This window comes from Eptatretus burgeri, chromosome 4 (assembly GCF_056783735.1).
Source record: "Eptatretus burgeri isolate ZD-2024b chromosome 4, Ebu_testis_v1, whole genome shotgun sequence".
Lineage (NCBI taxonomy): Eukaryota > Metazoa > Chordata > Myxini > Myxiniformes > Myxinidae > Eptatretus > Eptatretus burgeri.
The window spans coordinates 81,635,995-81,650,607 of NC_140964.1; the positions used below are offsets into that span (position 1 = coordinate 81,635,995).

The 14,613-nt window shown below is 41.1% G+C and overlaps 1 protein-coding gene and 1 non-coding gene across 4 annotated transcripts in view; one reads left to right on the forward strand and one right to left on the reverse strand.

Moving 5' to 3' along the window:
* Positions 1 to 14,613, reverse strand: part of CLUH (CLUH binding protein of NUMT mRNA) — a 102,092-nt gene that overhangs the window by 34,192 nt on the left and 53,287 nt on the right. For all 3 annotated transcript variants that reach the window (XM_085878952.1, XM_085878951.1, XM_085878953.1), the window contains 8 exons: positions 11,079 to 11,226; positions 9,702 to 9,794; positions 8,172 to 8,330; positions 6,994 to 7,284; positions 6,043 to 6,308; positions 5,706 to 5,785; positions 4,992 to 5,093; positions 3,413 to 3,513 (listed from right to left, as the gene is read on the reverse strand). In XM_085878952.1, the coding sequence (XP_085735078.1) occupies positions 3,413 to 3,513; positions 4,992 to 5,093; positions 5,706 to 5,785; positions 6,043 to 6,308; positions 6,994 to 7,284; positions 8,172 to 8,330; positions 9,702 to 9,794; positions 11,079 to 11,226 (1,240 nt within the window). The remainder of the gene's footprint in view (positions 1 to 3,412; positions 3,514 to 4,991; positions 5,094 to 5,705; positions 5,786 to 6,042; positions 6,309 to 6,993; positions 7,285 to 8,171; positions 8,331 to 9,701; positions 9,795 to 11,078; positions 11,227 to 14,613) is intronic.
* Positions 13,171 to 13,243, forward strand: TRNAR-ACG (transfer RNA arginine (anticodon ACG)). Its single transcript has one exon. It is a non-coding gene; the product is annotated as a tRNA-Arg (tRNA).

Consider the following 14,613-nt stretch of genomic DNA (forward strand, 5'->3'; position numbering starts at 1 on the left):
ATGTTTGTTCGTTGTTTCTGTGCAATTTATTTTCATGAATAAAAGTTATTAAGAATTTCATGAAAGTATTCTTTTCCTGTATTATTATTTCATATGCATCCTGTGGCTGCTGGTTGCATCATTGCTGGCAGCAATACTGTGCCATTCATGCAGTGCCCCCTGTTACCAGTAAGCTGGTACTCATTTTGCTGACCTCAGAATGATGACAGGCTGAGTTGTCCAACATGGTGCTCTTTAACAGAATGACAGGCTTGAACTCAAGACCCTAACATCTTAAGTCACCCACCTTAACCATTAAGCCAATCATCCATCCATTGGGACCATACTCTCTGCAGAGCATTGGTGCTGCCAAAGCAGTGTCCTAAACTATTGGGAAAAATCCTGGACAAGTCGCCACTCCGACACAGGACACCAGCAAGCTGGCACTCATTTTCCCGATCTTGGATAGATGACAGGCAGAATCATCCCCACTTGGTATTAATTCAACGGAAAGTGGGATTTGAACTCAGGATCCGAGGATCCAAAGCCCCCCCCCCCATTGTGAAACAATTAAGCCAACACCAGACCCATTTTCCTGTATTAAGGACATAAAATAAAGCTTATTTTCTTGAGGTATTATGATCATGAAACTTACCTTTAATCATAATAATGATAAACTTTATCCAATAATGTGATGGCGAAGATAAAGCCGAGTTGGTGGAGTTGATGATGATGATGATGATGATGATGATGATGATGATGATGATGATGATGATGATGATGTGTTCGGGAGTTTGAGGGGGTTATTGTGTTTACGGGCCCATGTTAATTAATTAGGTGAATATACGTGGAAAATCGTTCACCAAACATTGACATTGACCGCAATCCGCAAACCTTGCCTCAATAAATTCATCACGACAGAGCAAATCCTCCAAGTGGAAACCCACGAATGGCAAGGCCCTCTTATGTTTCGATTTAAATAAAAATAATGATTTTAAAGATCGTTTTAAAAAAAAAAACCTCAGGTAGTTTAACACTCCTGAAGTAGTCTTGTGCATCACCCTTATACATTGTAATAAGACGACGTTGAATTCCAGTTTCGGAGATTGAGGCTTCATTGACCACCGCAGAATGCAGTGTCAATTAGCATCATCCAATGCCATATTGGTGGCCTCTTCTTCACCCAGACCCTCTCATGCCACACCCTCTTATGCTATATCTTGATATATATCATGGCTCTTGGAAGTATTATTAAGGCGATTTGTGTTCTCCAGTGTTCTAGTAGATAATAATTCAATTTAAACTCGATGTTAATCAGAGAATACTTACCCTGCGCTGTCTTGAGAAAGACTTGGTGCAAGCCAACTCTTGTTTTTTTTAAGGTTTTTTTTCTTCTTTGATCCAATATGGTGTCAGACCAGTGACCGATGATGTGACTTTTATCAAACTATATTTCCCATGGGTAGTTGATCAATTAGTTAAAGTTTTGCACTGATCAGTTAGCGGTTTCAACAATTGCAAATATATATTTTTTCATACTGACTGGATCAAGCGTTGCACTTATCGAATTATGATGTCATAATGGAGGCACCGATGACATCATCATTAACATTTCTTATTCTCCATGGGGAGTACATTACAATGAGCCACGTTTCAATTTTTTCCATGGAGCGGTTTTGGAGAGATAGAGGTGCAAAGTTTTTCGGTTTTTCCAAGACGGCGCCTGTACCACGTCACATATGACGTCATAATTATAATTATAAATTCCTGCCATAGGTGGTGTACCTACTTAGAAAATTTCGTGTCAATCGGACCAACAATTGCAGATAATTATTTTTTCATTACTTATCGAATCAAGCGTTGTACTTGTCGAATTATGACGTTATAACAAAGGCAAAGATGACATCATCATTAACCCATCTTATCCCCCATGGGGAGTACTTGACAATGAGCCACGTGTACATTTTTTTTCCATGGAGCGGTTTTGGAGATATAGAGGTACAAAGTTTTTCGGTTTTTCCAAGATGGCGCCTGAATCACGTGACCTCTGACGTCATAATTATGACTGAAAAATTACACAGGAGGGCACCTATTTCGAAAATTTGCTGTACATCAATCTTACGGTTGCTGAGAGAATGAACTTTAAAAATCCAGACACGTACGTACGTGCATATGTACACATGTACGTAGGCACACGTACGCGACCGATCACTTAGCCTTGCTTTTCGCTTCACATCCATCCATTGGGACCAAACTCTGTGCAGAGCGTTCGTGCTACCTTCGCTGTCTCCTTGGCTACTGGGCACAATCCTGGACGGGTCGCCACGCCGACACAGCAGGGTAATAAATGTTTAAAGAGGTTTGAAGGCAAAAAATAAATTAATTCCAGGTTTTACCTCCATTTTCCCCAATGTCTATTACATCACCCTATTGAACACGTTATATTCGTTCTTCGTGCCTGTTGTTTGTGTCCTTTATGACGTCCTTAAAAACATTAATTTTCCTGTTTGGAAGGATTTTTTATTTTGTTTGATTAACACAGACAGAGTGAAAATATCATCTCAATCCTCTCTGTACATGTGCGATCGGGACGAATTCAGTCTTAGGATGGCAGGCATGTCTTCCGATTCGTGTTCAACATATACCATTCGATTTAAATAAGCTGTTCCTCGATCATAAACTGATCAAAGAGATGGACGGACGGACATGAACCAATTGCTTAACCCTGCTACTCGCTTTGCATGTGCAGGGTAACTAGTACATGCATGTGCTTCAGCCAGAAGGCTGAAGCACATGATCAAACAAACATATGAATCTTAACCCAAAGGCCCAAAAAGCATGTTCACACAATAACTTTGAGATCCACTGGCCCTTCAGATGGAGTGGGTTCCACCGAAAAGATGTACCGACATGGTGTCCCATGAGGGAGTATATACCTCGATATACCTCTATATACCTATAGCTTCTCTTCACTGCAACGGAGACGATGAACCCCTGCGTCACTCCAGCACTTTCTGCAAGGGTCCTAGCTTACAGGGGATGCCTGCCACTTACCTATGTGTTCCCATTATTTGTTAACAAGAACATTAATTTGTAGCCGTGATGACAAGTATCAATATGAAATGGGCAAAATGCCTCGGTTACAGTTTGTGAAAAACACACAATCATCCCCTGCCTAGTGTAGTATCAGCTGCTGCGCTGCTAACCACAGCATCCATTAGCTTACAAGGCCTTTTTTGGCAAGAGCCGTTATGGCAACATATGACGGGTGTGGAGTTAGGCAAAACAATGTCTAATTCAGCATCTCGCAAGATACGTCCCCTGGAAATTCCATGGGATTGCCACCCTCAAGTCGTTGTGAGTAGCCCAATTGTGGCGTATTATTATTATCGATAAATATTTATCAATAGTAAATAGGACAAGAGGTACGCACGAAGGCTGGGATCTGATGTGAAAGCAGGAAGGCCGAAGCCTCGCGGTGCAGGAGCTTCTGGCGTTCCACGGACTCGCACTCAGACTCTGGGAAACGTACAGCTGGAAAGCAAAAACAAAACAGGTAAAACAGGAAGCAAACAGGAACACACCTGTATTGAATCCAGAACAATGAAAACTTTTTTTTTATTTTCAAATCAGATTTTGGATCATGGTCTAACATGAAAAAAAAAAAATCAAGTTTGAGTTTTATAACAGAAGGAATCATTTACACGAGGCATACTTACCCGTCACTTCGATGACAGGTTTCATCAAATCACAGCATGTTGTACTTCACAAACATATTTCATGCCTCTCTGTGAATCTCAATGAGGATGTAAAATGAAGTGAAATGCACAAAAATGGATCTTTTACAGCACGTAGTTGTTGTTATCACTGCTGTTGTGGTGGTTGTGGTTGCGGTTGTTGTTTGTGTGCTCCTTCCATCTACTTTTATATGTTTAAGCCTCTGCCGAGAGGACAGGGGGACACTTGCACCTGTTGTGGGGTTTGTTTCTCCAATTAGTGCCCCCGGTTTTAATGGTACCCCAGAATTTTTTAGGCCACTACGAGTAGCAAACTAACATTTAGGGGGATTTTTTTCCCCCTCTTCCTTTTTTTCTGCCAATATCTGATCTGTATCTCGGAGCCAGCTCATACTTTCAGAACGAAATTTTGCATCAATAATGGGAATACAAGGTAAGCAGGGTTTACACAATTTTATTTTGACCTTGACAAAATTTTTAAGGTCATGATCTAATTTGAGACATTTTAACATTTTTCACCATAACTCGACTAAGGTTTGTCCGGTCAGAATGAAATTTCTCTCGATAGATAGCCGAGAGTAAGACTCATTTACTCTTAATCATACCATGCCCCTTTGAGTTAAAGATCAAGGTCAAACAGTGGTTTAAAAAAAATAAAAATAAAGTGTTTTTTTTTGTCATCACTCAATTTTGCTCATGCGGAATGTCAAAGACCGCTTGGCCTATCAATATATCCTTGCATCATAATAGTGTACGTTTATTAAAGTTGTGCACCTGATATTTGATTAATGTCCTCGGCCTATTGTTGAGTTTTATGTATAGATTGTAGATGGTGATACATTTTCTTAATTTGCACTCTATCCCTAAATGTTGAACACCAAGGTCATATGGTGGTCCGAAAAGAATATGGCCATCATCGGATCGCAGAAAGGGCTTTTAAAACAGGTGTCTCAATGATTAACAGACACAAATTTTTGTTCCAAGTAAATTGATTATTATCAGCTTTCCAACGGTGCAGTTTTTATTATTCTACGACAGCACGGACCGCGACATTGCGGCTCGAGGTCCTGCTTCTTCTTCGCATGACACACGGATGGATGCTTCTCCCTTTAGTAATAGATGCCGCTTGACTATCCAATATGGGGAGTCATGAAATGAAGCAATTATGCAATTTCATAATTTTGGATGACTTAATGAAATCCCACATTTCACATTTATACAGTTACACATTTGAATCTCAGAAAGCAGCACGCATGTGCTCCACACAGCACTCACTGGGGGTAAAAACGTCTGGATTGAAACGGATGTCAAAGAAACAGTCGCTGACTGAACCCACCGCATTGCAGGCATTCCGAATCACCTCGCGATTGTCCATCTCTGCCATGGCACGAACACAGGCCGTAGTGCAAAAATGGTGAGCACATCATGAGCGATAGGATCGTCAAGAGGGAGACCCAAATGACCTTGCTCTCTACATTTCTTACAAACCACATCTCAAGATGACAGATGTCACTCATTGGCATACAACAAACACGCCTGGCATAAGCTGCATATTTCTGAAGGCACAGCGAAGCAGCTGCTGCACACCTCCCCCTGCTTGCATGCATTCTCTTTGAATTTGGGCAAGTCACCAGCACACAATGATCTACTCTTTGTCTCAAAGTATCATAGGATTTTTAGCCTCTACCATAAAATTCTTACAAAGGGAGGAGCCAACAGAATGAACCTCCTGAAGGATTCAATGAGCTGGAACACCCTGCCTGTGAAGCATCAGGATGACAGTTCATAAATTATGGCTGGAAATCAAACTCAGACTAAACAGCTCAAAGGTAAGTCTGCTACCTGTGAACCATACAGCCAGGTCCAAAATTTACTGATACCAAGACTATCAAACCAAGCTGGATTTGTACCCCGCCCCCAAACATTTACGACCACTAATAACACGATGTAACCTTAACTAATCACTTCGGCTCGAACAATCAATCTTACCTTTTTCTTCAAATCCATCTGCGTTGCCTTCCAACTGGGACTTGTGTTTGGCAATGGCCAGCTTCATGAAATCTTCATACCTGGAAATAAAATATTAACACGTAAAATATTTACTCACAGGTGAGCCAATTTACTCATTGACTAGAACACCAGCTATAACTAGAACTCAATGCCCAGAAGGCAGAAGAAAATCTTCCTGTTGAGGCTTCTCACTTGATTTTTTTTTTCCCTCTGACTGCACTTGTTTTTAGCTCTGCCTCGATGGTGGAAAATAATTTGAATGACACACAAAAAACACATGATATTCAAACAAAGGTTAAACTGTGGCAGCCCTTACTTAGCCCGTGTGAAAGCTTCGACTAGTTCGGGCCTCAGGGACACGAGACGGTGTCGATAAGGCCGGGGAAAGCCAAAATGCTTGCAGGGTTCAGGAAACGCATCGTCCGGGAGCGGATCTTCACCCGGAAGTGGAGGCAAAAAGTTGGCATCAGGTGGGAATGTTCGAAGGAGATCCAGGATGTAATGGCGCCCATCGTTGCCCACAATGCCTTTGCATTCCACCGATGATACGAGTTCTACCTCCTCATCCTTCTCATTTAGGACCTGATTCGCAAGGAAGATGACAATCTCAATCAAAAATTATTCACTTAATCAGTGTTGCTTTGCTTTAGAGACGTATCTAAAGGCAGATTATGGAATATCTGCATATTATTAAGTCAGTAAAATTTAAAAGAAAAAAAAAACATTGTATCCGGCACCCATCCTCTCTCCCTGCCCCACCCCTCTCTACCCTATTCGTTTGCCATAAAATGTCGTCAACTACCTTTCCTTTTACTCATTCCAATCCCTGATTATACTCCACTTTTTCCTCTCTCTTTTCTCAAATTATTTCCCACAACTTATAACTACATACATCAGAGAAAATAGAACAATACTGTGCATGAAATTTGTGCAATGATCCCTTCACTCAAATCATTGGTGAGGATCACATCCCAAGTGAAACAAAAATAACTTATTTCTATTTTTTGAAATCATGACAACAAAGTTGTTAATGATTGGTTTTTCACGTGACCATCAGCTTTTCATCATCACAGAATATAGAGCACACAAACAAAGACGACAAACAATGTGATGTTAAAATGCCCAATAAAGGACAATAATTGTGGAACCAAATGCCAAATTCATCCATAGACATCTTCCACGACCCAATTGTGGGAGGTCACCGAACCTCGTTTTTCCTAACCAGCACTTTATTGGTGTAGACCAGCCCGAGAGGATCACCGCGCACCTTGTGTCTAAGTACGTGTAGGGGTTTAGATGAACGCTCAAGCAGTGACACGATCTTTCTGCTCCCCTGCACGGTCTCTCCAAAGTCTAGTGAGCCATAAGTGACCGCTTGCCGTTGCTCACGCTCGAGGATGCCCGGTACAACCGACTGTGCTGTGACTCGGTACCCACGGTAGTCGACGATCGTAGTACCGAGGCAGCAGATGGCTTCGACGTCGAGCGAGGCGAAGGCCCGCACCCCCGCCAGGTCCAGAGCCGGTGCAGCATGTGCCGCAGCATCACCACCCAATGCCTGGCAGTCGGGCCATCGGATACATCGATAATTATAAATCACTACATCAGTAACACAAATAACAAGGTCATAGGACCAGCACCAATGATCTATGGGGTTACGCATGAGTACTATAAAACCACAGGAGTCTTTTCGAAGGTAAATGTTTCTATCCATAGCTAAGATTATTTGAGGCCTTGGATTTCAAGATCCTGTTACTATAATACAGGATAGTTGCAACAATAACTAGAACGGCAATCGATAGACCGCGTACCTCCACTGGGCTGAACAGTTTACGTTTTGTATCCCACTGATAGGCTGGATCTGGATTCGGACCTGAACCAAAATCTAATCAGCTTGTTCTTGTCACCTACTCAACTCGTCAACCTTGTTTCATCCAAATCCGTCTATAATTTTTTGAAATATCTTGTTATATATCGTTTTTGGTCCCCATCTCTTAATGGTGAAGAATCACTCGCAAATTAAAAAAAAAATTATTGGATCCGGATTGTCACCCAAATCGAATCAGTTATTCCTTGTCACATACCCAATCTGTCCACCAAATTTCCACGGAATCCGTCCACAATTTTTTGAGATATCCTGTTCACAGACAGACAGAAAACATAACCTCTGCTCACCTTCAGGGGCAGAAGTAAAAATACCAAGAATAAACTACAAAACAAAGTTGAGCTTCCTTATGCCTACAAGTTGTTACAACTGTCTCCTTGAGCTTGAATGCCGATCAAATCACCTACCCAATCCAAAGAATTTATGAAAACGAACTTCCACTATTCCTCCATTCAGTGAATTAGAGGTACATCAAACATCTATAGACCGACACCAGGTCAAATGTTATATCTTCCAAGCCATTGGCGGTGTTAATGCTGATGGGCCTGTAGATGCAGTACCTTGTAATGATCTCGTACATCAAAGCCAAGGCTGAAGAAGAGATTGTTCCAAACAAACATTTGGCTTCGAGAATCTTCTCCTGGATTTATGGCCATCACATTCCCGTCGACAACTGCTTCGGCTCCTCGTATTGCCGTCATCACAAAGTCACTGTGCACCTGTGACAAACACATCTGACATAACATCTCTACCGTTCACTTATTCTCTCACTGGTGAATTCAACTGAATTGTTGAGGTTTTCTCCCATTTCATCCACCTTTCTGTTAATTGGTCCATCTAATCTGTCATCGATGACATCACTGATGATGTGTTGCGTGATGAAAATGAGGCATTGTGATTCACTTTGTTTCCTGAAGCCACCATGTTTTCCGGCAACACAAAACAAACTAGAAGGGCACTCGGTGGAGCGCATACCTCCGCCACGCAACGTCTGATCCACAAGAACATATCAGGCCCAATACATTTTTGTAATATCATGCTATTTATCGTTTTGGGCCCTATCTCTTAATGGTGAAGAATCACTTTGCAAATTAAATAATTATGGTATCCGGATCCGGATTCTGATCTTCACCAAAATCGAACCAATTCGTCCTTGTCACAGACTCAACATGTCCACCAAGTTTTATCCGAATCCGTTCACAACTTTTTTGAGACATCATGCTATATAAATCGTTTTTAATCCGACATCTCATTGGTGAAGAATCACTTTGAAAATTATCGTCGATCGTCCACCAAATTTCCACGGAATCCGTCCACAACTTTTTGAGATATTCTGTACATAGACAAACAAACAACAAACAAACAAATAGGAAGAAGTCGTGTAGAGCACGATACTTGCAAAATCCACAAGATAAATTTGACCTCAAAACTAATTGGTGGTTGAATTGAGTAAGCTGATGTGAAAATTACTGTTCAAATTTCTCGTCAATCGGATGAAAGTTGAGGATTTTAGAAATTCCATAATTTTTTTTGACCTTTGGCCAATGTTGACCTTTTGACCTTTTGACATCAAAAACAATAAGCTTCTTACTTATGCCAAACTCTACCATGTGGTGAAGTTTCATGAAGATCGGTTTAAAATTGTGACCTGCAAGAGATAAACAGACAGACAGAGGGTTGAAAACATAACGTCCTTCACCTTTGGTGGCGGAGGTAACAAGATGCCTGGGTAAGTCTTGCTGATTATCTTTCATGCAGAAACACGTGTCCAAACATTTGCTGAAAATGCAGGTTTGTCCCTTTGTCTCAAAAATGTCTCTTTGGGAGTTTGTCATGTTTGATAAGTTATGAAGAGGTCTCTCTCAAGGTGTGTGGAGGTCATGATCATACCCGTACCTTCTGAATGAAAGTTGTATTTTATTTTTGAAGGAAAAAATAAAATAAAATAAAAAAGTCATTCCTCCCTCACTCGTCGTTTTAACAATTTAAATATCTGATAGACTAAATATTGACGAACAACAGCGTTATCCGACAGAATGAAAACAATTTTTTTTTCCCATGCAAGCCGTGTGGACCATCCAGACACTTGCCTTAAAAATGGTGCGGTCTCTCAGCAGACGTTCTGGAAGGTTCTGCCTTAGAAGCTCCCGCGTCGCCTGAATCTCTTCATTCCAATCACGTGTCTACATGATTTGCAAAAGGACAGGGATTACATTTGGGGTAAACCACCGAGTGAGTGTTTAACAGACAAAAACAAGCTTTATAATGGCATGAAAGAACTAACAAAAATTGCTGAACCTGAACAGTACTATGGTGCTGAAGCTGAACATTTGGAGGGACTGGTGCGACTGACGAGAGTAAGAATTGGGATTCATAGTTGATGGAGAGCGACTGAATTGCGTGGTCGATTTTACCACGAGATGGTAGCACACCAAAATATTGAAACAAAAAAGCACCAATTGTAACCGATAGCTTGTTGGATAGCTGCAGAATCACTTGAGTAGTACAGTCGGTATGCTGGTCACAGAGTGCTGAACAGAATGGACTGGTATCCCAAACATTGTGGGTTCAAATGTCACGAGTCAGCAATATTAAGGAATTTCATTCTAAGCTACTGAAGTCAAAGCATGTTTCAGGTGAATTACCAATTGCTCTCAGATTGTGCACAAGAGCCTGGCAAGATAACCTAGAGGTATCTGTCATCAGCTTTCAGTTGTCTCGCCTGCATTTGAATCCCATCCCAAAGATAGACTGTCAGTGGAATGGAAGAACTTGTCTTGTTGGTAGAGGCTGTAGTGTCAATCTGTGTTGGCAGACAGGTAGAACGATAGATGATAATCAACAGGACGTTGACCGAGGTACGCTAACTGTCAGGGGAAGAACTAAGCTGATGTTTTGGGAGTACCTCGATCAACGTCACTGTTGATTTCATTCAATTTCATCTAACTGTCACCCTAGTATTTTGCAAGGAGCATCCGACATCAATGTGTCGGATGTGTCGGATGGACGTTCAACTGCAGGCCTGGGGGCGTTGGTAGACGTCAAAGATCCCACAGTGTTGTCCATGAAGAGGAGGTGAGTTATCACTGACACCCTGAACAAATTACGAGTTCATACCAACTGCAGCTGAAAGTCAGGCCGATCCAGCCGATTCGTAAAAGACTTCGGACAAAAACGTTCCCTGGTTGATTGCGCAAGAAGGTGGGAATAATTAGTGTGATACTAATTAGAATGAGTTTTTGTATGATTTTGACTCTCGCGTTGATCATTCTTCGAGCATTATTCAAATGTTGGCTGTAGCTAAGGGTATGATCAAGTGTTGCTCCGAGATATTTTGGCTGATGTTCCTGGGTCATGGTTTTACCACAGAACTTCACACTGAGTGTTTTAGATGCCTCAAAGTTGTTTAGGTGGCAGGCAAAGATGATTGTTTTGGTGACGTTTGTTTATTCCACAGATATGCTTACCTGAGTCACTGGGTTGTCATCGCAGCCGAGGCGTGCGGATCGTGCGTCGTCTGTACACATGAAATCAGCTAGATGCTCCATCGGTGCGACCGCCCAGCAGTATACAGGAAATGGTGTTGGGAGTTGCTCTAGTGGTGAATGTTGTAATCTAGAAGAATAGGGGGGATGAGGATGGTCAAACAATGATGAGCCTGCACATTAACACATACCAACAAGAGGGGAGCACTCGGTAGAGTGCAAAACCTCCGCCGCCAATACTGCTCGGTCACTCAAGTGAACCTGATATCCTATTCATTCAATTTGACGTCAACAGTGCTCACAGAGTTATAGTTTGCAACTTTCCCTTTTACTTTTAACTTTTACATACTCAATTCATTAGTCATAACTAGATTCCTTGAGACAGAAATTGATTTTACGTGGGTATATCCACCTGAAGTTCCAAAATCAGCCGCAATTATAATTTTGGCATGGTTTTGTTAGAAATCACTTATAACATGTAGAAATGCAAAAAAAAAAATCGAAATTTTGTTGAAAAAAAATTGGCCTCCAACAATTTTCTCTAACAATTTTGCTTTGGGGGGGGGGTTGGAAATCACTTAAAACATGTAGAAATGCAATGAAAAAAATTCAAATTTTTTTTCAAATTGGTCGCCATAGCGGCCATATTGGATTTTGGACCACGTCCAAAATCTAATGGCATGATCCTTGGACCAGACCTAACCCCCCCCCCACCAAGTTTCGTCGAAATCCGTCGAGGAGGTTTTCCATAATAGTGTTCAGAAACAAACAAGCAGTCATCGACTGGAACTTATGACATCCTCAACTTGACCTCTGACCTTGTCTAATAAAAGCTGTCTCTAGAGAAGGTAGCGACGCAAACCAGAAGTTTCTACGATGATTCTGTACCAAACCATCAAAAATCGAATGTTTGACCTCACTGTGACCTTGATCTTTGACCGATTTTGACCAAAATCGAATCAGTGCTAGCCATCACCCTCCTGAATCACGTGGTGTAATTTGACATTGGTAGCTTCTTCCGTTCGAGTTATAACTTTTTTTTGGATGTTTGACCTCACTGTGACCTTGACCTTTGACCGATTTTGACCAAAATCTAATCAGCACTAGCCACCACCCTCCTGAATCACGTGGTGTAATTTGACATTGGTAGCTTCTTCCGTTCTTGAGTTATCGTGCCTACAAACAAACAAACAAACAAGCAGTCATAGACTGGTACTTATGAAATCGGCAACTTGACCTCTGACCTTGTCTAATAAAAGCTGTCTCTAGAGAAGGTAGCGACGCAAACCAGAAGTTTCTACGATGATTCTGTACCAAACCATCATAAAATCGAATGTTTGACCTCACAGTGACCTTGACCTTTCACTGATTTTGATCAAAATGTAATCAGCGCGAGCCATCACCCTCCTGAAGCACGTGGTGTAATTTGACATTGGTAGCTTCTTCCGTTCTCGAGTTATCATGTTTTGGATGTTTGACCTCACTGTGACCTTGACCTTTCACCGATTTTGATCAAAATGTAATCAGCGCGAGCCATCAGCCTCCTGAATCACGTGGTGTAATTTGACATTGGTAGCTTCTTCCGTTCTCGAGTTATCATGTTTTGGATGTTTGACCTCACTGTGACCTTGACCTTTGACCGATTTTGACCAAAATCTAATCAGCGCTAACCATCTCCCTCCTGAATCACGTGGTGTAATTTGACATTGGTAGCTTCTTCCGTTCGAGTTATCGCGCCTACAAACAAACACACAAACAGAGGACAGAAGTCATCAATATACTTACGAAATCTTTAGATTTCGTAAGTAACAAACAAACAAACAGAAAGGGGTGAAAACAGTAATCCATCCTCCATCCATCTTCGATGGTGGAGGTTAATAAAAATTTGATTTTCAACACAATCACACTCTTTAACAATCCATTATTAATTTATGTGGATATCATTTTCTGCATCATGAACGAAGTAGCTACAAAAAAGGTCTCCAACATTTCCTTCAGGATAAAGCAGGGCCATTTTTGAACCCCCGCCCACCCCTCACATACCAATGTTCCTTTGGAGTGAATCAGTTACAGTGGGCCAGTGGCGCAATGGATAACGCGTCTGACTACGGATCAGAAGATTGTAGGTTCAACTCCTGCCTGGCTCGTTTTTTTTTTATCACAATGCCATTATTACACTATTTATCATTTGCATAATGTAGAATCAGCAACATATTCAGTTCTTTATTTTGAATGAGAACATCACTTCCGGTTGTTCGCACGTGGCTGCATCAGCTCCTCAGCCAGAACAAGATTCGTGATTTTTGTGCATTTTGCGTGTTTTGTTATCGTGATTTGTCGGGGGCTGTGAGACTATATACAGGAGATATATAATACATATATATATATAATATTGATAATATATATAAAATATAAAATATTATAATAATATATAGTAATATATAATATATATGAGATATAAAATATATATAATATATTATATATATAAAATATATATAATAAAATATATTAAATATATATAATATATATCTATATAAATAATATATATAATATATATATATAATATGTATGATATTTATATATATATATATATATATATATATATATATATATATATATATATATATATATATATATATATATATTATATAAATATATATACAAACAAATATATATTTATATATATATATATATATATATATATATATATATATATATATATATATATATATATATATATATATATATATATACACAAAAACATATATTATATTGTTAGGGCTGTGGAAATTTGCAATACACCAGAAAGGTCCTCAGGTTAGATATATCGATAAGCTCATGTGTAGTTGGTCCACACCCGTTGTTTTGAGGGCATTTCCGTGTTCACCGGGCTGCGATCCTTTGAGATAGCCGTTTTTCTTTACCTGTCGTTATTTTGGAACAACCACGCCATCTCAACAACCACGCCAACCACGCTATCTCAATAACCACGCCATCATCACCACAACGCCACTAAAGGAGCAACGAAACCAGCCCCACCCCAATTTCTCCTCCGGTAAACAAGTTTGACGGTTGGAAACCAGCTCCCGCCCCAATTTCTCTGGAATGTTCCTCCCCCCACCCACGCGCCGCGAAGAGTGGGGTGGGAGCAGGAGGAATAAAAGGGCACGAGGAGCGCCTGGGAAAAGAGCGGATAGCAGAGACTTGGGGCAGTCGTGTGGAAGTCTTGGTTGTCGTGGTCTTTGTCCAAGTCTGTCGTGGTCCAAGTCTTCGTCGTAGACAGACTTGGGACAGTCGGGTGGAAGTCTTGTCCTAGTGGCCGTGGGGAGAAGGCGTCACGACCTGCCCACAGTTGCAAGGCCCGAGATCAGGCGTGGCTACGCTAGTTGCCGTGGGGAGAAGGCGTCACGACCTGCCCACCGTCGCACCATGAGGGTGCGGGTAAGACCCTTCGGTCTGGTGGGCCTGTTCGGTCATCCACGGCCCACGACCATAAAGGTCAACGGACCCCGTCTAC